The sequence below is a fragment of the Nannospalax galili genome, unplaced genomic scaffold (genome assembly GCF_000622305.1).
Source record: "Nannospalax galili isolate Female #2095 unplaced genomic scaffold, S.galili_v1.0 scaffold156, whole genome shotgun sequence".
NCBI lineage: Eukaryota > Metazoa > Chordata > Mammalia > Rodentia > Spalacidae > Nannospalax > Nannospalax galili.
The window spans coordinates 483,442-506,225 of record NW_008337625.1 but is presented as its reverse complement, the minus strand read 5'-3'; the positions used below and the strand labels follow the sequence as shown (position 1 = coordinate 506,225).

The 22,784-nt window shown below is 43.7% G+C and overlaps 1 protein-coding gene across 1 annotated transcript in view; it reads right to left on the bottom strand.

The window, feature by feature from the left end:
• Positions 1-823: 823 nt before the first annotated feature.
• The window catches only part of Dna2 (DNA replication helicase/nuclease 2), a 37,477-nt gene continuing 15,516 nt past the window's right edge, over positions 824-22,784 (bottom strand). The window contains exons 7-21 of the mRNA XM_008832661.3: positions 22,130-22,247; positions 21,369-21,534; positions 19,894-20,088; positions 18,849-19,079; positions 14,159-14,275; positions 13,970-14,079; positions 13,207-13,316; positions 12,521-12,745; positions 8,434-8,627; positions 7,824-7,913; positions 7,542-7,740; positions 5,911-6,000; positions 5,170-5,352; positions 3,428-3,574; positions 824-1,786 (exon numbers count right to left, since the gene is read on the bottom strand). Of these exons, the coding sequence (XP_008830883.1) occupies positions 1,718-1,786; positions 3,428-3,574; positions 5,170-5,352; positions 5,911-6,000; positions 7,542-7,740; positions 7,824-7,913; positions 8,434-8,627; positions 12,521-12,745; positions 13,207-13,316; positions 13,970-14,079; positions 14,159-14,275; positions 18,849-19,079; positions 19,894-20,088; positions 21,369-21,534; positions 22,130-22,247 (2,244 nt within the window). The 3' untranslated portion in view covers positions 824-1,717. The remainder of the gene's footprint in view (positions 1,787-3,427; positions 3,575-5,169; positions 5,353-5,910; positions 6,001-7,541; positions 7,741-7,823; positions 7,914-8,433; positions 8,628-12,520; positions 12,746-13,206; positions 13,317-13,969; positions 14,080-14,158; positions 14,276-18,848; positions 19,080-19,893; positions 20,089-21,368; positions 21,535-22,129; positions 22,248-22,784) is intronic.

Sequence of the window (22,784 nt, the reverse complement as noted above, 5' to 3'; positions counted from 1 at the left end):
CTGTTCAGTCCCATTCCAGGAGCTGAAATTATCTTCGATTCCTTCATGCTTTATACCCTCCTCCAGGGCTAACGCTACTTAAACAAGGACAGCAGCTCCTTCATGTCTGTCTGCCCTCTATCCCTGCTGAAGTCCATCCTGTGAACTCCTTCAAGAATCTCCGGGGATCATCACTCCTTGCTTTCAGCTTCATGTGACCAATTTCTCACCACTGGGGAAAATGGGGGAAGCCCTGAGCTGAATCAAGGCTGAGGGGCTGAGGGTGGAGCTCAGTCGATGGAGGGTTTGCCTAGCATACAGAGTCCTGGGTTCAGCCCCCAGTACTGCATAAATAGGGCATGATGGAACATGTCTGTATTCCCAGCATCCTAGAGGTAGAGGCAGGGGGATCAGAAGTTCAAGGTCATCCTTAGCTGTATATTGAGTTTGAGGCTCTAGCCTGGATACTTGAGATCCCATCTCAGAAAGAGAAAAAAAAAAGAGAAGAAAAAAGTCAGGTCTGGTGGCTTTAATCCCAGAACAAGGAAAGTTGAAGCAGGTAGATATCTGTGAGTTCCAGGCCAACCGGGAGGCCCTGTCACAACCCCTCAAAATAAAACAAATAAAAAATAATGATAAACACTACTATTCCATATAGTATTTCAGTACAAAACCAATTTATTTAACTTTAACTAATAAATGGAGCACTAACAGCTTTAACATAATTACCATCCACTAAAAACTCAATAGAAGTTTTTCCTTCCAAAGGACAGATACCCTAAGATAAAAATCTGTCACCATATATAATCAATCATCTGGTGGTATTTTTCTTTTTCAAAATATCTTTACAAAAAACTAGGGAGAATGCTCCCAAAGAGGCAAACTGAGATGAAGAAATGAAAGCAGAGATATGCCTTTTAGTCAATTCGGAGAACAAAATTTCTTCTCAAAGGAATTTGCTTTCTATCACTCTACTCTATAATCCTGAAATCCTGAGTACTGAAAATTTACAAAGGGGATAATGAAAGGGTTGATGGTAAGGGTTAGGGGACAGTGAGAGGAGCAAAGACTTGGAAACATCATCATACAATCACAAACTAATGTAAAAGGCAAGGGCTGAAGCGACAGTCCTCTGGTACTAGAGAGCCAGCCAGGAAAGAACCAGCACAACAGCTTTTGAATCAGGAACCTTCAAATCCAAAGACTCACTTCCCCTTCACACAAGAGTGCATTTAAATGACCCAAACCATCCAGCTTCGTCTAAGCTTTTAAATATAACTTTTATGATTAACTCTATAAAAATGAAATTAGTTCAGAAACTTTATTTTTTGAGAGCTCAACCTGTGGGATCTGATTGGGAACCTGAGGTGTTACGGTACAGATCCAAAAGTCCACCTTCAGAACTGGTAAAAATGTTATCAACCTTTTTTCCTTGGTCAGATAAAAATACATTTGAAGTACTTATAAATTCAGAAATTCCACAGTTCAGGATACATTTGTACTTTAAAAAAATAACATTTTGTATGGTGACAGAATCTTACATTTAACAAGATTAAAAAGCTAGAAAACAAAAAAACCCTGGAACTTTGGAAAGAGTACATTCACTTCATGTGTATCTCTTAGATACAAATCATCTTCACAGTTCAACCAGGCACAGATCTAGCAGCAAACTGTAACTGGGAATACCAGGCACCGGCAGGAGCGAGGTCCTTCCATGAAAAGGCAGGAAGACAGTGTTTCATCCTCTTTGAAAATTACCCAGAATGTGACAGAGACTCTCATGGTCTCTTGATGGAAGGTCCAAGATGTCAAATAAATTAAGGAAGATACATTTAATGAAAGTCAGCTATGCATGGTGTGTACACCTATAATCTCAACACAGGGAGGTAGAGGCAGGAGGATCAGGAGTGCAAAGTCATTCTCAACTATATAGTTCAGTATTAGCCTAGGATACAGGAGACTTAATATATTAAGAGAGCCGAGGGGGTGGGGTGGGAGGGGTGATAAAATAATCTGTTTGCTGGGAGTAGTGGCTGAGAGTTGAGGGACAAGCAGTGCTCTGCTGGATCCAGGCCAGCCTTGGCTACTTGAAACCCTGCCTAAATATCCAAGCTGGTTGCTGTGGCTCACTCCTTTAATCCTAGCACTGGGGAGGCAGAGGCAGGCGGATCTTTGTGAGAGCCAGGCCAGCCTGGTCTGTATAGTGTGATCTAGGACAACTGGGGCTACAGGGAGACCCTGTCTCAAAACAAAATAAGAAAAACCTCCAAAAAACAAACAAATGGAAAATAAAAAAACCAATCCATTTGAAAAGTAATGGAAAGTCAGGTGTGTGGTGCATGCCTACGATCCCAGCACTCAGGAGGCTGTGACACGGGACCAGCCTTGTCTTAGGGAAGGCTGGAAGTATAGCTCAGTGGCCAGTGGTAGAACATTTGCATATCAGGGAGGCCTGAGTTCAACCCTTAGGAACTCACTATGTAGACCAGGCTGGCCTTGAACTCACAGAGATCCACCTGCCTCTGCCTCCCAAGTGCTGGGATTAAAGGCGTGTGCCATCCCATTTTTTTTTTTTTAATTTTATGTGTATGTGTGTATTGCCTGCATGTAGGTAAGTGCACCCGTGTCATGCAATGCCTGCAGAGGACAGAAGAGACTGTCAGATCCCCTGGGATTGGAGTTAGGGACAGTTGTTCACTGACATGTGGGTGCTGGGATTCTAACCCAGGTCTTCTGCAAGAACAACCAGTGTCAACCGCTGAGCTATCTCTCCAGCCTGTGACTTCCCTTTTTAAATATATGCTTTGCCCTAGGTTAAGAACAAGGTCATGCCAGGCTTGGTGGCACATGCCTTTAGTCCCAGCATTCAGGAGAAAGAGGCAAGTGGATCTCTGAGAGTTCAAGGTCAGCCTAGTCTATATAGCAAGTTCCAGGCCAGCTGGGGTTACAGAGAGATCCTATCTCAAAAAGACCAAAAAAATACCGAGGTTATAAGGCCCAGTGTAGTGGCCGAAGCCCTTAACACCAGCACTCAGGAGGCAGAGGTAGGCAGATCTCTGGGAGTTTGAGGCCAGCCTGGTCTCTTATCTGTATTAGTGAGTTCTAAGCCAGCCAGGTCTACATAGTGAGACCCTGTCTTAAAAAAAGGAAAAAAGAAAAAAAGAACTAGGTCATGAATGTGGGGCAAGGGAACCTGATGGGCAACTTCCTGCTTGCACTAGCTCTGGGCAGATCATGGCCCTTTTATCTCCCTTTCTCCACAGACTTTCCCTATCCACCATCATCAGTTCACTGGCTGAACACCCCTCCTGAGTTGAATGGCTTCCTTTGTAGAAATGAACCTTTGAAACACACCTATGGAAATATGACGCTTGTCTTCGTTTATCCACCAGCACAGAGCACTCACAGCAGGCAGATCAACGTAACCACACACTTAACCAAAGGATATTAATTTTTCTGAGTTCAGATGATGAAAAAGCTTCTCCAAAGGAGGGTATCGCTTCAGAGAGGCCACGTCTCCCAGGAGGATCAGCTTGTGCTTGGCTCTGGTCAGTGCGACATTGAGACGTCGCCAATCTTTCAGGAGTTCACCAAGCTGGAAAAATTATGTTATTATCTCACTTTTCTTATATATTTGAATTTGTTCCAACAAAGAATGTGGTTTATTTTGAACTGTTTTGTACTTTTCTCTTTTAGTTTTGAACTCCTGATGCTCCTGCTTCCACCTCCCAAATGCTAGGGTTACAAGTCTGTGCCGCCAGGGTGGTTTCGTTGTTTTTTCTGAAGCGGGGTCTTCCAAGGTAGCCCAGGCTGGCCTCTAACTCAGTATGTTCCTGCCTCAGCCTCTGAGTGTTATGATTACAGGCATAATTCAACATAGTAAGTGGAAAAAAAGGGTCAGAACAGTATATGTATACTATAGAAGTTTGCAAAAATATTAAAAATGTGATTATGTATGAGGTAAGAACTGAATAATGTGGGACAGAGTAGGAAAGGGGTTTTCTACTGGCACATTTTTATCTTTTAAAAATATTTTATTTATTATTTTATGTGTATGAGTGTATTATCCATATGTATGTGAGTGCACCCATGTCATGCAATGCCACGGAGGTCAGAAGAGGGCTTCAGATTCCCCTGGAACTGGAGTTAAGGACAGTTCATAGTTGCCATGTGGGTGCTGGGAATTGAGCCCAGGTCCTGTGCAAGAGCAGTCAGTGCTCTTAATGCTGAACCATCTCTCCAGGCCCTATTTTTATTTTTTTATGTGTATGTATGTATTGCCTGCATGTGTGTAAGTGCACCCAAGTCATGCAATGCCTGTGGAGGTCAGAAGAGGGCATCGGATCCCCTCAAACTGGAGTTAAGGACAGTTGTTAGCTGCCATGTGGGTGTGGGGATTCAAACCCCGGTCTTCTGCAAGAACAACCAGTGTTCTTAACCACTGAGCTGTCTCTCTAGCCCCACTGGCACATTTTTAAAACCACATGAATGCATTACATAGTTCTAAAAAAGTTATCAGAGAGTGGAAAAACATACACCAAGCAATGAAACAAAATCGAGAACTATCTAGGAACTTGGAAGTATACAAAGCTTTATGTTAAAAATGCCTCAAATGGCCAGGGGTGGTGCACAAGGCATGCGCTGCCACACCCGGCTCTACATTAAATTTTTTAAAAGATTTATTTATTTATTTATTTATTTATTTATTTATTTATTTATTTATTGGTCTTTTTGAGACAGGGTTTCCCTATAGCCCCAGCTGGCCTGGAAGTCACTATGTAGACCAGGCTGTCCTTGAACTTAGAGATCCACCTGCCTCTGCCTCCCGAGTGCTGGGATTAAAGGCATGCGCCACCATGCCCAGCTACTTTGATCATATTTAAACCCCCTTCCCCATCTCTTCTTAGGTCCATCGCCACCTTTTATTTATTACGTGTGTGTGTGTGCGTGCATGCGTCTCTGTGTGTATGAATGTATGTGGGAGATCAGAGGATAACTTTGGAAGTCAATTCTCTCCTTCCACCATGTGGGTCCTGGGATCAAACTCAAGTTGTCAGATTTGGGGGCAAGCTCCATACCTACTGAGCAATACTCCCTCCTTTGTCTCCATCTCTTGCACTTTGAAGAATGAGGGGAAGGGGAAAGGGAGGGGAGGACCCTGAAAGAATCATTGGCCAATCAGTCACTTACAGTTCCATCCTTATTACTGCGAACAAATGATACCAGGATGAGATTTTTGTCTCTCCCTTGGTATTTGTCTACTGTATTAACTTCAACCATCCCAATAGACGAGTGTGCCAATAAGTCACTGATGATCCTCAGCTGCTGCCTGTATGGTGCAATGATGCCAATATCAGAGGGCCGGCATCCAGCCTAGACAGAAAACAGGATGTAAATGAAAACCCAATTTCTAAGCTTTATTGAACTTACTGTTCAAATTTTTCTTTTGCATGTGTAAGGATGTATGGTGTGTGTGCATGGTGTGGGTGCATGAGTGGGGGCTGCATCTGCATGTGTGTGCCAGAGGTTGATGTCAGGTATCTTCCTCAATCACTCTCCGCCTTATATACTGAGTTAGGCTCTCTCACTGGAACCCAGAACTCACTGATTTGGATGGTCTGGCTAGCCAGCTTGCTACAGGTGTCCCCAGCCTCCACCTCCCCAGCACTGAAATTACAAGCAGGTCATCACACCTGCAGGGCATTTACGTCGGTGCTAAGGATCAGAACTCTGGTCCTCAAGCATGCCCAGCAGGTGCTTTTACCCTGACTGAGCCATCGTGCCAGTCCCTCGACTTTGTGCTGCCTCATTCATGGACCTAAATTCCAGTCCTCTGCCAGGTCTTAAGTTTCTTACAGTCTAACAATATTTACTATAATAGTCAGCATTTAATTACCCTGTGCTTGATTAGCCTTGAAAAGTCTAAATTACCTTAATGAAAACCGTGGTCAGGAAAACAATGAGTCTGGCTTCTGTTACATTGCTCACACCACCCTTTTCAACTTGTTCTGGTGCCGGAACCTAGGCAAAGAAACATGTAACATGTTGCCTATGACACAGCCTGCCAAGTCTAAGAATACTGCAACAGACCGGAAGCCACACACTATTTTATTTATTTTATTTTATTATTTTATTTGAGACAGCATCTCTCTATGCAGCCCTGGCTGGCCTGGAACTCGATATATAGGCCTGGCTGGCCTTGAACTCACAGAACTCCACCTGCCTCTGCTTCCTGAGTGCTGTAACTAAAGTTGTGACCCACCATACCCAGCCAACCACAAAGACTTTACTACTAGGCTTAGAGATGGATTGGAAAAAGTAGAAGGTGAAATAATTCACCAAAAACTGAGTTTATTTTCGGAAAGGCACACTACAGCTCAGTCTGGATCACTAGGAGACTGCACACTGGCTCACACACTCCTGACTGTGTTGCCTTCACATCACAGGAACCAAAGGCAGGAAAGACAATAACTTGTCCAAGACCTCATTCTCAGCTGCCTCTAGATTCAAACTCAGACCCCACCCCAGCATCAGTGTTCTTCATACTGGTATTTCTTGTTTTATTTATTTATTTATTTATTTATTTATTATTTATTTATTTTTGGTCTTTTTGAGACGGGGTCTCCCTGTAGCCCCAGCTGTCCTGGAACTCACAGAGATCCACCTGCCTCTGCCTCCTGAGTGCTGGGATTAAAGGCATGTGCCACCATGCCCGGCTCTTGTTATTTTATTTTAAAAATGCAGCAGAAAAGGTTCCCAGGCTCCACCAAACTTGATACAAGTTTCCAAGAGGTGATGTATGCCTACAACACCCTTACGTATATATGTGTATATTTATGTAATAGATGTGTATTTTTTTAACCTTGTCTCATGTACCCCAGGCTGGCCTCAAAGTACATAGCTAAGGATGGCCTTGAGACTCCTGCCATACCCTCCCCAGAGCTGGGATTACATGTGTGTGCCTCCAGGCAGGCAGACTTTCCCTCTTCAAAAGTGACTTTGAGCCCAGTATGTTAGTACACAGGCAAGCCTGGCCTACCTAGTGGATTTCAGGCCAACTGGGGATATAGAGAGACCTAGTCTCAAAAAACAACAACAACCACAACAAACAACAAAGCGACTCTGGAATGGAGGGTGTACTCAGTGGGGAGAATGCCTGCCTAGCATGCTATGAAGCCCTGGGTTTAATCCTTAGCTGGGGGAGGGGGAACAGCCTTGCACTCAAGAGACTAAGGTAGAAGGATTGTGATAAGTTTGTGGCCAGTCTGGGCAACATAGTGAGTTATAGGCAGGGCTATAAAGCAAAACTCTATGTCAAAAAAAAGAAAAGTGTTAATTCATGACTGTCAATCCCTACAATCAATCCCCTCCTAAAAATACTGGAGTCACAGAAACACAAGACGGTTTTGTGTAGGGGTGTAAGAAGCATATATTAAACCTGGTTTTAAGTAATAAGCTCTAAAAAGTATATCCTATTGCAAATTGAGAAACTTAAATACTAGGACAAAGGAAGAAAACCTGAAATGAAAAAGAAGAAAAGTAAAAAACCCAATTTTTCTTACCTTGTCTGTATTAAGAAAACAAACAGGGTTGTCCGGCTCAAATACTCCAGCCATCCAAGGGTTATCAGAATCATCAGTGTAAAACTGCAGTTTGACATCTCTGAGGTTGGGCAGGCTAATCACTGCACTGGCGACTTTGTCCGACCCACATTCCAGCTTTCCTTCGTAGGTCAGCTTATTACTTAAGGACATAATCTTACTGAGAGAATTGCAAAGCATAATCTCAGTTTTGGAAGAAGAAAATAACCACGAGAGCCGCCCCCAGGTGAGGCAGTCACACACCTGTTCATTCTGTACTGCACCGTTAATTGGACGACGGCGTTCTTGTTCTGCTCCAGCCTCTTGAACAAGCTTTCGTTCATGCCTAGAGCTCTGCCAACAGATCAAATGCAGGCTTGTCGGTACACTAATACTGTACCTTAAAAAGCATCCAGTTTATTTATTATTAGTGTGTGTTTGTGTGTGTGTGCACCTGTACCATGTTGCACAAGTAGAGGTCAAAGGATAACAGTGTGTACTAGGTTCTCTCCTTCCAAGATCTCCATCTAGAGATCAAACTTTTTCCTTTTTATTTTGCGACAGGCGTCCAGTATCCCAAACTTCAAACTTGCTAAGTAGCTGAGGATAACCTTGAACTCCTGATCCTCCTGCCTGTGTCTCCCCAGTGCTGGGATTATAAGCACGCACTGCTTCGCTGGTTTGTGCAGTGCTGAGGATGGAACCCAAGGCTTCAGGCACCTAGGGAATCACTCTACCAACGGGGCTACATCCCCAGCCCCTACTACTCTTAGAGTTGAGGTGGGAGCCAGATGCAGAAGGATCCTTTGAGTCTAGCCTGAACAACACAGCAAAACTTTGCCTCTATTAAAACAAAACTGAAATGTCTACCTACCTTGCTTCCCGGTTTACAACCAGGGGAGGAAGCTGCTGATGATCCCCCACCAACACAAATCTCCGAGAAAAAAAGAGGGGCCCCAGGCAAACGGGTTGACTAATTTGAGAGGCTTCGTCCACAACACAAAAATCAAAGGTTTTACGGGAAAATATTGGATGGTTTATTCCCATACAGGTTGTTGCAACTATAAGCTAAAAACAAATAAAGAAAACAAATAAGTTATCTAGTATGTAAAAGAATGTAGTCTGGGGACTGAAGAGATGGATCAGCACTTTACTGCTCTTGCAGAGGACACAGGTTGGGGTCCCAGCACCTACATGGCAGCTCTCAACTAATCTGATGTCCTCTTCTGGCCTGCATAGGCCTCTGCAATCTCATGATGCACATATACTCATGTGGGTACACAGATATACACAGAAATAAAAAAATAAAATCAAAGGACTGGGCGTGGTGGCACACACCTTTAATCTCAGCACACAGTGACAGAAAGTAGGGAGGTCTCTGTGGGTTCCAGGACAGCCAGGGCTACATAGTGGTATCTTGTCTTAAAATAAATAAATAAATAAATAAATATATATATATATATATATATATATGCCAGGTGTGGTGGCACACGCCTTTAATACCAGCACTTGGGAGTTAGAAGCAGAGGCAGGCAGATAGTTCGAGGTCAGTCTGGTCTACATAGAGAGTTCTAGGCCAGCTGTGGCTAACAGAAACCTGGTCTCAAAAAGACTAAAATATATGTGTATATATGTATACGTATACACACACACACGCACACACATATATAGTTTTTTCCTTTATTTTTTTTCTTTTTTTTGGTCCTTTTGAGACAGGGTCTTCCTGTAGCCCCAGCTGTCCTGGATTCACCATGGAGACCAGGCTGGCCTCGAACTCACGGAGATCCACCTGCTTCTGCCTCCCGAGTGCTGGGATTAAAGAAGTGCACCACCATATCCAGCCTTTCCTCTTTTTTTTAAATTATAAAAATATACTCCCACTTAACACCAAGAACTCTTCAATATTATTCTTTTTTTTTTTTTTTTTTTTTGGTTTTTTTTAAGCAAGGTCTCCCTGTAAGCCCCAGCTGTCCTGGAACTCACTATGTAGACCAGGCTGGCCTTGAACTCACAGAGATCTGCCTGCCTCTGCGTCCCAAGTGCTGGGACTACAGGCGTGCGCCACCACACCTGGCCCTCAATATTATTCTTTTAAGATCTTCTTTTTTGATTAAATTTTTTAAAATTTATTTTTATTTCATGAGTATGAGTGTTAAGCCTGTATGTATGTAGGTGCACCAGTGTCATGCAGTGTCCATGGAGGACAGAACAGGCCGTCAGATCCCCTAGAATTGGAGTTATGGATGGTTGTTAGCCACCATGTAAGTGTCAGGATTCAAATCTGGGTCTTCTGCAAGAACAGCCAGTGCTCTTAACTGCCAAGCCATCTGTCCAGTCCTATCTTTTTTGATTATTATTATTATTTTTTTTTTTGGTCTTTTTGAGACAGGGTCCCCCTGCAGCCCCAGCTGGCCTGAAACTCACTATGTAGACCAGGCAGACCTTGAACTCACAGAGATCCGCCTGCCTCTGCCTCCCAAGTGCTGGGACTACAGGCGTTTTGATTAATTTTAAATTTATGTGTATGAGTGGTTTGCCTGCATGCATATAAGTGCACTCATGTGTGCAATGCCCACAGAGGCCAGAGGAGAGGGTTGGGTCTCCTAAAACTGTAGTAACAGATGGTTGTCACCCACCAAGTGGGTTCTGGGAACTGAACCTACGTCCTCTGCAAGAGCAACCAGTGCTCTTAAGTGCTGAGCCATCTCTCCAACTCCCAAACCTTTATGTTTTGAGACAAGATCTCACTGTGTAGCTCTGGCTGTTCTGGAACTCCTTACATAGAGCAAGTGAACCTTGATCTCAGAGAGATCTACCTGCTTCTGCCTCCAGAGTGCTGGGATTAAAGGTTTGTGCCACCATACCTTTAATTATGTGTGTTTGTCTATGGGTGGTATGTGCATGTAAATGCAGGAGCCCAAAGAGGCCAGAGGTATTAGATCCCCTGGAACTAGAGTTCTAGGCAGTTGGGAGTCAACTAATGTAGATGGGAGGAACCAAACTCAGATCCTCTGGAGGAGGAGAAGAAGAAGCATGCATTCCTAACCACTGAGCATATTTCTCAAGCCCCTCCCCAATATTATTTAATTCTGAAACATTTATAGCTTTTGTTGGAGACAGAGTACATCCTTAGCCCTTGGTAGTTTATTTTTCTTTACTTTTTTTTTGGTCTTTTTGAGACAGGGTCTCCCTGTAGCCCCAGCTGGCTTGGAACGCACTATGTAGAACAGGCTGGCCTTGAACTCACAGAGATCCACCTGCCTCTGCCTCCCAGGTGCTAGGATTAACATGCACCACAATGCCTGGCTTTTATTTACCTTTTTATTTTTGTGTGTGTAAGTATTTTGCCTGCATGTATGTAAGTACACCTATGTGTACAATCCCCAGAGAGGTCAGAAGAGAGTCACATTCCCTGGAACTAGAATTACAGACAGCTGTTAGCCACCAGGTGGGTGCTGCTACCTGAACCCAGGTTCTCTAGAAGAATCACTGAGCCATCTCTCCAGCCCCTAGCCTTTGGTTTTTGAGACAGGGTCTCACTATGTAGTCCAAACTTACTGGCAACCCTGCCTCAGCTTCCCAAGTGCTGGGATTGCAGGTATGTACCACCACAGCCTAAAGAGTAACATTCTGAAATCACAAAGTACAGAATGAACTGGCTATTGTCCAGGTTAGGAAGGATGCTGCAGGGGAGAAGGGGATACGGATATGAAAGTGCAACATGTATAAAAGGGATAGATGACATAGATGCTGGTGGCAACAGGGTACCATAGCAACGAAAAGACCCTGGCCATCACAACAATCTTGCAAGATATGATTGGGGGGGGGGATCAGCAAGAAGGCTCCATGGGTGGAAGGACTTGCTACCAAGCCGGACAGAGTTCAGTCCCCAGGACCCACGTGGTGAAAGGTGAGACCTGACTTTTACAAGCTGTCCTCCAACTCCACATAATGCCATAGCACACATGTACCCACATGCAACCCCCTCTCACACACAAAAAGGCCAAATGAACAGGATCTATGGATGTATGTATTTTTCTTTACAACTATATATGTACCTGGGCTACAGGTTAAAAACCCCACCAATATATAATAATGAGTTTCTATATCAAAGTCTACCAATACTTATCATCAAACTGTTAAGTACCATTTCAAACTTATTTAAAAAAATCCTCATCATCTTAGCCGGGCGTGGTGGCGCACGCCTTTAATCCCAGCACTAGGGAGGCAGAGGTAGGCGGATCTCTGTGAATTCGAGGCCAGCCTGGTCTCCATAGTGAATCCAGGATAGCTGGTGCTACAGGGAGACCCTGTGTCAAAAAGACCAAAGGGGGGGGGGAAACGTCCTCATCACTAGCTTTCTAGGAAATTTGGAAGTAGGAGGGAACCCTCAGTAATGACACAAGGTTCATTTATTTCCGGGGAAAACTAAGGCACCTGTGTGTAACCCTCAGCCCACAGTTCACAGGTCACAGACAGAAGAGCTACGAGCAGCCCCACACACAACTGCAAACCAACTTAGAACATGGGTCATTTTTGTTCTGGACTCTCAAGTGCACAGTTCTTGAACTTGAACTTCATAGACAACAATGTTGCATCACAGAGTCTAAAATGAATAGACTGGTCCTGCAGCATATAGAATTATTTTTTCTTTGTGATTCTAATGAGGGAACCCAGGAGATTGCACACACCTGTCATCCCAGCTCCAGGGAAGTGGAGACAGGTAGATCCCTAGGGCTTGCCTACTTGGCCTAGCCTACTTGGCAAGCTCTAGGCCAGAGAGAAATCTTGAATCAAAAAAGAGAACGGTGTTGGGTGTGGTGGTGCACAACATTAATCTCAGCATTTGTGAGGCAGAGGCAAGCAGATCTCAGTCTGAGGTCATCCACGTCAGCGAACATTACATAGTGAGACCTGTCTTAAAAAAAATGTGCACGCACAAAAAATATAATTAAACTTACTTGACTATTGTACAGTTCTTCTAGAAGAGTCAAGGACTTAATGGACCTTGATCTGCAAATTTCTTCCTCTGTAAATCTCTGGATATCTGGATGGACCTTTTGAGACTGACCCAAACGCAAAAATCCTATTTTAAACTTGGCTAACTTCAAGAGAATATTGTCAACAGCAGAGTGTGTATAGCTGGTCAACAGAACACTGAACCCACAGGCATAGAGGATTCTTACCTAGAAATGGGTGAGAAAGGAAAACAGCATTTCTATTAAGCCCAGGTAACTGTTAACAGTCATCTAGTTGTCACACAGAAAGATTAATGGAACCCCTACCTAATAATGAGTCAATCAACTTTTCTAAAAGAATTATAAAACCAAAATGTCTAATCTGCAGGAACTGCTTCTCTCCCTTGGCCATGTGGGTCCTGAGGCTCAAACTTAGGTTGTCAGGCTCAGCAGCAAGTGCCTTTATCTGCTAAGCCATCTTGCCTGCCCGAGTCATTTTAATTATTCTATTAATTATATTTAATCTTACAGTAATCCTCTGGCCAATACCCCCAAAGTTTCCTTGTTATAGGCGTGTGCCACCGTGCCTAGTAAAGATCGAGCACTTTTGATATCAAACATCCCGTACTTAGGCACTAAGAAAAGAATGTTAAATATCTGGTTTCTAAGCAAAATAAGAGTAAGCTTACAAGAGTGCATATGGTGGTCGTCTTCCCCGTCCCAGGCATCCCCACAATGAGCGTGTAGTCTTTGGAGAGGAGAACTTTCTTCATTGCTTGTCTCTGGGGCTTATTTAAACCTACATATAAATGTAACAAAACAAGCAAAAACAGAAAAAAAAAATTAATTTCAATGAACAAATTCCTGTTGTTCTGAGACAGGGTCACTGTGTAGACCAGACTAGCTTCAATCTCACAGAGATTCACCTGTCTCCACCTCCGAAGTGCTGGGATTAAAGGCCTGACCACCATGCCCAGCTGTGGTGATACCACACAAATCAATTCCAAAGAATGTTTATCTACATTAAAAAATTGTATTATTATTGTGTGCATACATACGTGTGTGTGGTAACATGCCACATGTGTGTGGAGGTCAGGAAATAACTTCCAGGAGTTGGTTTTCTCCTTTTGATGCAAGGTCTCTCTTGTTTCTACAAATGGTGTACTCAAGGCTAAGTTACTGGCACACCAGCCCTGGTGAGAGTTTCCTGTCTCCACCTCCCATCCCACCACAGGATACAGGGACAACTGCATCTCTGTTTTTCACATGGGCTCCCCCTGGAACTCAGGTCATCAGGCTTGCATGGCAAGTGTCTTCCCACTAAGTCATTTCGCTGTCCCTATCTATCATAACTGCAAATCTAATAAATTACTAACAAGATTAGACAACAGGCATAGTTTAAATTATACAGAGATCCAAGGAAAACCAATTAAAATGTTTGTTACTGCATGCCTTTTAGAATGCTGGCCACTGTATCCTTTGCATCGTGTGGAAGAACGGAGCTGAGGTAGGATATAAACTGAGGTTCCTGGAAGTCAATGATTAATTCTCGAAGTCTTTTGCTGAAAAGGAAAAAAAAGTACTTTTACTAGCATTCCTTAGAAAAGTGAAGAGATGTTCAGATTCATTCATATTACCAACCTGGTATAGGTGTTTTCCATCAATTTAGAGAGATTTCCTAATGGGGTATCTACATCACAACCTTTTTCTTCCCGGTCTAATCTAAACAAAGTTGTTTCTGGAAGTGTTGATAGGTTCCTAGAAGAAAACAATACATATGAACGTTCTTCATTTCACATGGTCTGTATAAAACAGGAACTGTGAAGAGTAAATGGGTTGGGTACAGTGGTGCACACCTGTGATCTTGACACTAGGGATGGGGAGAAGCAAAAATTCAAGGTCTGGGGTGGGAGGGATAGCTTAGCCCTCTTGTAGGGGACCTGGGTTTCTTTCCTAGCACCCATATGGGGTGCTAGGAAACACAAACTTTTTTTTTTTGTTCTTTTTGAGACAGGTCTCTCTATAGCTCCTGCTGGCCTGGAATTCTCTATGCAGACCAGGCTAGCCTTGAACTCACAGAGATCCACCTGCCTGTCTCCTGAGCGCTACAACTACAGGTGTGTACCACCAAACCCGGCACAACCACTTTTTAAAAATTATTTTTACTTCACTTTTGTGAAGCCATCTCTCCAGCCCCTCATAATCATTTTTAACTACAGTTCCAGGGGATCCAATGCCTTCTTCTGGTCTCTATGGGCTCTTGCCTGCACATGGTGCACTTAAACTCACATGAGCAAACACACTCATAAATAAATATATTTTTTTAAAGTTCAAGGTCATTTTCAGTTACAGAGCATTTTCCCAGTCAGCCTAGAATATATGAGACAGTCTAGCACACACACACACACACACACACACACACACAGAGAGAGAGAGATGGAATGGAAGGTAGAGTGCTTGCCTAGCTCTGGGTTCACTCACAGCACTGTAGGAAGTGGGCATGGTAGTGCGTTCCCGTAACTGGAAATGAAGGAAGGAGGATCACAAGTTCAAGGTTACCCTTCCTCGGCTAAGAGACTGCAGCTGTTACAGGGAGACCCTGTCTCCAAAAAAAAAGAAGAGAGAGAGCTTTTGGTGGAGTGGGAATTCTTTTTGTTTTTTCTGAGATAGGGTCTCACTATGCAGCCTTGACTGGCCTGCCTCTGCCTCATAAGTGCTGGGATTAAAGGCAAAAGCCACAGACCCCAAGAGAAGTGGGAATCTTTGAGGAGAGAGGAAAAAAAATTTCCCCACTGTCCTAACACTGGATTAACTGCCTTTTCTGTGTTCCCATGAACTCAAACATTTTTGCTTTTCGCTTTTGCTTGGGTGGGGTTTTTTTGTTGCGTTTTTCAGTCTTTTTGAGACAGTCTCCCTGTAGCCACAGCTGGCCTGGAACTGGCTATATAGACCAGCCTGGCCTTGAACTCACAGAGATTGGCCTGCCTCTGCCTCCCAAGTACTGGGATGAAAAGCATGCGCCACTATGCCCAGTCTGCTTTTGCTTTTGTTTTTGAGACAGAGTCTCACTTCGTAGCCCTTCTGACTTGGAAGTCACTCTAGAGACCAGGCTAGCCTCACTCTCAGAGATCCACCTGCTTCTGAGTCCCTAGTGAGGGGATTACAGCATGTGCCACCAGGACCAGCTAAAATGGTCAAAGATTTGCAAAGCACCTAATAAATAGTAAGTGTGCACACATACACACAGTCAGGGGTGGAGCCCATGTAAAACATCAGGTTCGATCCTCAGAACCAAAAAACAAACTACATTGTAAAGGTTTGAAGAGAATACTAAGCAATTCTAGGAAAACCGTGGTTCATACTCCCATCATCCTGAGACTCAGGTAAGGTTAGTACTTCAACTAGTACAGCCTGGTAGGGAACAAGCCTGGGTATGTCCTTTTCAGCTATACAGATCTCACTATGCCTTTCATTTTATTATTACCTATGTGCATGCAGATGCTATGTGTGCATGGAGAGAGAGAGAGAGAGAGAGAGAGAGAGAGAGAGAGAGAGAATGTCTGAGGACAATTCTGTGGTCAGCTTTCTCCCTTTATGTGGGTTCTAGGAATCAAACCCAGGTTGCAAGACTTGTACGGCATGTACTTTTATCCCTGAAGCCATACTGCCAGCTCCTGTCACCGTGTCTTAACTCCTGATTTCAAGCGTGAACAGCTAGTGAGGCGAGCTGGGATAGCTCAGTGATAGAGTACCTAGGGTATGGACAAGGCCCTGACTTCAAGCTTAAGCAACAGAGACAGAACTATCAAGGGAGAGCTTCAAGAAAGGCTGGTCATGCAGAAAGCTGGTATCCTAATGGGTAAGTTCATACAGAAAGCAGAATAGTGTTTGCCAGGAGCTGCAGGGAAGAAAGACCAAAAAGTGACTGCCCAGTAAGTTTGCAATTTACTTTTAGTGGTGAAAACATCTATAACATTGTGAATATCCAATGCCACTGAATTATGTATGCTTGGTTAATGATCAAATTTATTTATATATGCATTCCCATGTGTGAGTGTGCATACATGTTCCTGTGGAAATGAGAGGTCGACCTCAAGTTCCCCAGAAGCTGTACAGGTTAGATTGTGGTAGAGGGTCTCTCACTCGGCCTCGGGGCTCACAGTTTTTAGGCTAGGTTGGCTGGCCAGAGAGCCCCATGGATCCTTTTTCTACCTCCCCAGTGCTGGGATTACAAGCCAGTGCCACCACACTCTGCAGTTTTTTTTGTCTTTTTGAAACACAGTCTTCCTGTAGCCCCAGCTGGCTTGAAACTCACTATGTAGACGAGGCTAGCCTCATTTTGCCTGCATGCCTGTAAATACACCATGTGGGCGCAATACCCATGGAGGCCAGAAGGTGTCAGAAATCCTGGAACTGGAGTTAGGTACAGTTGTTAGCCACCACATGAGTGGTAAGAATTGAACCTGAGGCAGGTCTCCTGTAAGAGCAGCCAGTACTCTTAACTGCTGAGTCATCACTCCAGAACATAAATAGTTAACTTTTTAAAAATATGCTAAGCTGGGGGCTGGAGGGATGGCTCAGTGGTTAAGAACACTGGTTATTCTTACAGAAGGCCTGGGTTCAAATCCCAGGACCCACATGGCAGCTAACAACTGTCTTGTAACTCCAGTCCCAGGGGATCTGACAGCCTCTTCTGAACTCTGAGGGCACTGCATGACACAGGCACACTGACCTACATGCAGGCAAAACATGTATACACATAAAATAAAAAATTTAAAAAACTTTAAAAAACAAAATATGCTAAGCTGGGTATGGTGGTACTTACCTAGAATCTCAGTACCCATAAGGAAGATCAAGAATTCAGGGTCAGGGCTGCAGAGATGGCTCAGTAGTTAAGAGCACTGGCTGCTCTTGTAGAGCACCCAAGTTCAGTTCCCAGCACCCACATGGTGGCTCACAACCATCTGTAACTCCAATTCCAGGGAACCTGATACCCTCTTCTGGCCTCTGCCAACATTGCACACACGATACACTTACATATATGCATGCAAATCACTCATACAGATGATACAAATAAGTAATTTTTTTTTTTTTGTCTTTTGAAACAGGGTCTCCCTGTAGCCACAGGGAACTCACTATGTAGACCAGGCTGGCCTCAGTCTCAGACATTTGCCTGCCTCTGCCTCCCGAGTGCTGATAAATATGTGTTTTAAAGAGTTCAAGGTCATTCTTGGCTACACAGCAAGTTGTTGGCCTGTCATGGATACATGAAACCCAGAAAGAAAGAAGAAAGAAGGGAGGGAGGGGGGGAGGGAGAGAGGGAGGGAAGGAGGAAGGAGGAAGGAAGGAGGAAGGAAGGAAGGAGGAAGGAGGACGGAAGGAAGGAGGAAGGAAGGAAGGAAAGAAGGAGGGAGGGAGGGAAGGAAGGAAGAAAAGGAAGGAAGGAAGGAAGGAAAGAAGGAAGGAAGGAAGGAAGGGAGGAAGTCCAAAGAAATGGTGGAACATGCCTTTAGTCCCAGCACTCCAGAGGCATAGGCAGAGGCAGGTGGATCTCTGTGAGAAAGAGACCAGCCTGGTCTACATAGTGAGTTCCCCATAGCAAAACAGGGAGACCCTATCTCAAAAAAAAAAAAAAAAAGAAAAAGAAAAAAAGAAAAACAACCCACTAACACACTTTGTGACAAAAACTAGTTATCAAAGGAGACATATAATTCAATCTATATGGAATGCTCACAGCACTTTGGAGGCAAAGGCAGAAGGACAGAGACCATTCTGGGACACTATGGCTTATAGCAAATTCCAGGCTTGTCTGGATTACATAGCAAGAGCCTATCTCAAAAATAAATAAATCATTTAATTTGACTATATATTTTTGTGACACTGGAGCTTGAACCTAGGGCCTCTTTCATGGCAGGCATTCTACCACTGAGACATCACCCCAACCCTCTCTACAACTCTGATTTTTAAAAACAATGCAACTGAGGCTGGAGAGGTGGCTCAACAGTTAAGAGCACTGGCAGCTCTTGAAGACAACCCAGGTTCAATTCCCAGCTCCCATATGGCAGTTAACACCCTTCTGCAACTCCAGTACCAGGGGAATCCGATGCCCTCTTCTGATCTCTGCAGGCACTGCATGACATAGGTGCACTTACATACGCAGAGACATATCTCTCTCTCTCTCTCTCTCTCTCTCTCTCTCTCTCTCTCTCACACACACACACACACACACACACACACACACACAAAACCCATGTAATTGCACAGTGTATATGCATGGCTGACAATAGTTCATAGTTCAACAAAACTACTGCCCAAAACAGCATTGGATTACCTGTCTAATAAGCAGGTTACTGTTGTCATGGTAATCTTCTTCACATATCCTTTAGATAGAGCAAAGAGTGTTCTCTCTTCTCCACTTAAAATAATCCTGTCACCTGCCATCAGATTAGTGACAGGGATGGCACCATTTTTACGCTGGAAGTTATATAAATACTGTCCATCACAAACTCTCTTCACAGGCTCTGTCCTGACCAGATTGCCAATGCAGTTCCCACTCTCCTCCCTATGAAGGAAAAAGAGGAAAGTTTCCATTGACAACCTATAAATGATGTTTGGCTTTTTTCTATAACTTCTTTGTTTATCTGGCCTCTAGGAGGTATTTTCTTAAAGTTTTACTTATTACTATTTACATATGGTATGTGTGAAGGTGAACATATGAACCATGGTAATGTGGAGGTCAGAGAACAACTTGCAAAAGTCAGTCCTCTTTGTCCATACTGTTAAATCCCAGAGATCAAACTCAGGACTTCGGGCTTGGCAGTAAACATTTACCAGCTGAGCCACGCGGCCAGCCCATGGTCCCTGGAATTAATGCTACTATTAAGTCTGTCCTTTTTTACATTTGCCTTGATCCACAACAAAGGGTTAACATGTGAAGTAAACACTCCAACATTCCTTCTGTTGTTTTTTTGTTGTTAAGACAAGGTTTCCCTGTGGCCACAAATGGCATGGAATTATGTAGACCAGGCTGGCCTCCATTTTACAGATATCCACCTGCCTCTGTCTTTAGTCCAAGCACGTGGTCCTAAAGGTGTGCACCACCATTCCTGGCTTCTACTTTTGTTTTTTGTTTTTTTGTCTTTTTGAGACAGGGTCTCCCTGTAGCCCCAGCTGTCCTGGAACTCATTATGTAGACCAGGCTGGCCTTGACCTCAGAGAGATCCGCCTGCCTATGCCTCCCAAGTGCTGGGACTACAGGCATGCGCCACCACGCCTGGCTCTTTTTTGTTTTTAATACTTATTTGTGTCACATGTGATGATACAATGCTAACTAAATCCAATTGTTAATGCTGTTGTGCATTCAATGGACCACTTACATTTCAGAAGCTGGCATTAACCAGATATTTTGCTGACTCTTTCTGTTATCTTTTGATTCTGACTCCAAAGTCAGCATGAGGCACCAAAGGCTGAAATACTTGAAATGGGTTAGCCTCAGATGTTGGGTTTCCTTCTTGATTTTGGACAGCATGAGCTCCGGAACAGAAGTTTCTTCCACCTGTTGTTCAACTGCTCTAAATAAAAAGTTCCAAGTTAGTGCTGCGTACACAACATTTCACTGGCAGGTTATGAAATGAAGTTTTCCTAAACTGAGCACACACATGATAACCGTAGTAACTCCTAACAGCAATCTCAAATTTACAGGTTTCTGCAACATGCTATAGGCCATGTGTAGGAAACCAGGATGCCAGGCCTGGTGAGGTGAGCCTAAAACTTTTAAGTCCAGGCTGCATTCTCTGATAAAGGGAGGGGCACTGAAAACAGTGGCTCTGATAATCCCTGTCTTGCAGACACTGCTAGACTGGCAGGAGGAAGCGGCCTGGTGGTAAAAGTGCAGGCTCCCTGCTCTGTGGGAAAGCGTCTTGGTCAACAACCCTTAGCTCATCTCCTTGTCCTGAACAAATAACTCAGCTATCCCTGGCTAAGAGATTAGGCCAGGTTAAAGGTTTACTCCTGAGCTAAAAGCTAAAAGCTCACCATGCTTTTAGCTCTACGAAAGAAAACACTGTGGCCGATAAATTACTGGATGGGCATTGATAACCTTGAGTAAAAGTTTAAGAATCCAGGCTGGGCATGGTGGCACAGTGGCACATGCCTTTAATCCCAGCCCTTGGGAGGTAGAGGCAGGCGGATCTCTGTGAGTTCAAGGCCAGCCTGATCCACATAGTGAGTTCCAGGACAGTGGGGGCTACAGGGAGACCCTGTCTCAAAAAGACCAAAAAAAGAAAAAAAAAAAAAGAATGGGTCTCCTGTAGCTGCAGGTGGCCTGGAACTTACTATATAGACCAGGCTGGCCTCAGTCTCACAGGCAGGTGGACCTCTATGACTCTGAGGCCAGCCTGGACTATAATGAGTTGCAGGCCAGCCAGAGGTGCACAGTAAGCTCCTATCTCAAAAACAATAAAATGCTTATGCTATTAGTTACCATAGTGCATGTGTATAATCTCAGTGCTTGAGAGGTGGAGGCAAGATCCAAAGTTCAAGGGCATCTTCAGCTACACAATGTGAGGTCTGTCTGGGGTACATGAGACCCTATCTTAAAATATACACAGACACACACATATACACAGGGCTCAGCAGTTAAGAGCACTGGCTGCTTTTGCAGAGAACCTGGGTTCAGTTCCCAGCACCCACATGATGGCTCAACAGTCCTTAACTCCAGTTCCAGGGGATCCAATGCCCTCTTTTGACCTCCTCAGACATTGCACAAAAGCAGTGCACTTACACATATGTATGCAAAACACTTATACACATAAAATAAAATAATAATTTAAAACATACATCTAGTGTTTACCTGCTATATAGAGCACAGTTGCCTGTTTGGGAACAATATTTACAAGTTTTCTCTTCCTCGATTATTTGTGGCAAAGAAGCGAGCTGTGTCCTCTCCTTTCCAGCAGCAGATCTGTTCACACGGTGCAACAAAGAGAATGCCATCTGGTTCCTGAGCTTCAATAACTCTGGGCAAGAACACATAAAGCTGTGTCTTTAAAGAGTTAAAGTTCATCATCTATCTTTTCTATTATCAGTAAAAGTTTCAGATTTGAAAACAAGTAGAGAACAATATTGCTATTACTACTATACAGAGCAGTCACTGCATAATGTGCTGGCACACTTCCTTTCAGGTTTTATACACTTGATAAGTCTTTGAAACAATTACTTCTCTCATAGGTGGTTAAGTATTGTAAGGTTCATGTTATTAGCAGAATGCTCAGGATAAATAGAACGATCTAGAGAGGAAGTTTAAAGTTTTGTATAATAAATTTTTTAAAGTTACTGATGTTTTCAACTATTGAGTATACTGTTAAAATTTTGGTTTTTGATTTTCTTTGGTCTTTTTGAGACAGGGTGCCCCTGTAGTCCCAGGAGTGTGCCACCATACCCAGCTTAAAATTATTTTAAATGCACCCTCTCACAAAAAGTAAACAATTTTTAAAAATACAACTACAAATTTCAACCTGTAGTACCGTCTGGCAAGTAGTTTAAAAGTATCACTAAAGTTGAAAGGAGGGATGGGGCCAGAGAAGTAAAAACAAAATGAGCAAAGCATCCAACCTCTTTTATCAAGGTGTTTCGCAGACACTGGGTACATCTGCCCAGTCTTGAGGTAGAGGAGCAAGCCAGCCTCTGGATCTGCTCTTCTCTCTTGGCTTAACAGTGTATACAGGATAACCTATATAAAACAGACTATTAAAGCATGAACATTTGGTTAAACAAAAACTCTATAACTTTCTATTTTTTTCCCCATATTGTTTGGAACCAGCACATATCAAAAAGTCAATGGTATTATTTCCATTTTAAAAATAGCAGAAGCCAGCCAGGTGTGGTGGCACACACCTTTAATCCTAGCACTCAGGAGGCAGAGGCAGGGGGATCTCTGTGAGCTCAAGACTAGCCTGGTCTACATAATGAGTTCCAGGCCAGCTGGGGCTACAGAGAGACCATGTCTCAAAAAGACCAAAAAAAAAAAAGAATTTTGAAGGCCGGGGCTGGAGAGATGGTTCAACTTACTGCTTTTGCAGAATATCTGAGTTCATTTCCCAGCACCCACTCACATAGCTCACAGTCCCGTAACTCCAGTTCCAGAAGATAGGCACCCTCTTCTGGTCTTTGTGGGCACCTGCATTTACATACCACCACTCCCCCCCCCACATTCAAACATAATTAAAAATAAAATAAGACGAGCGTGGTGGCGCATGCCTTTAATCCC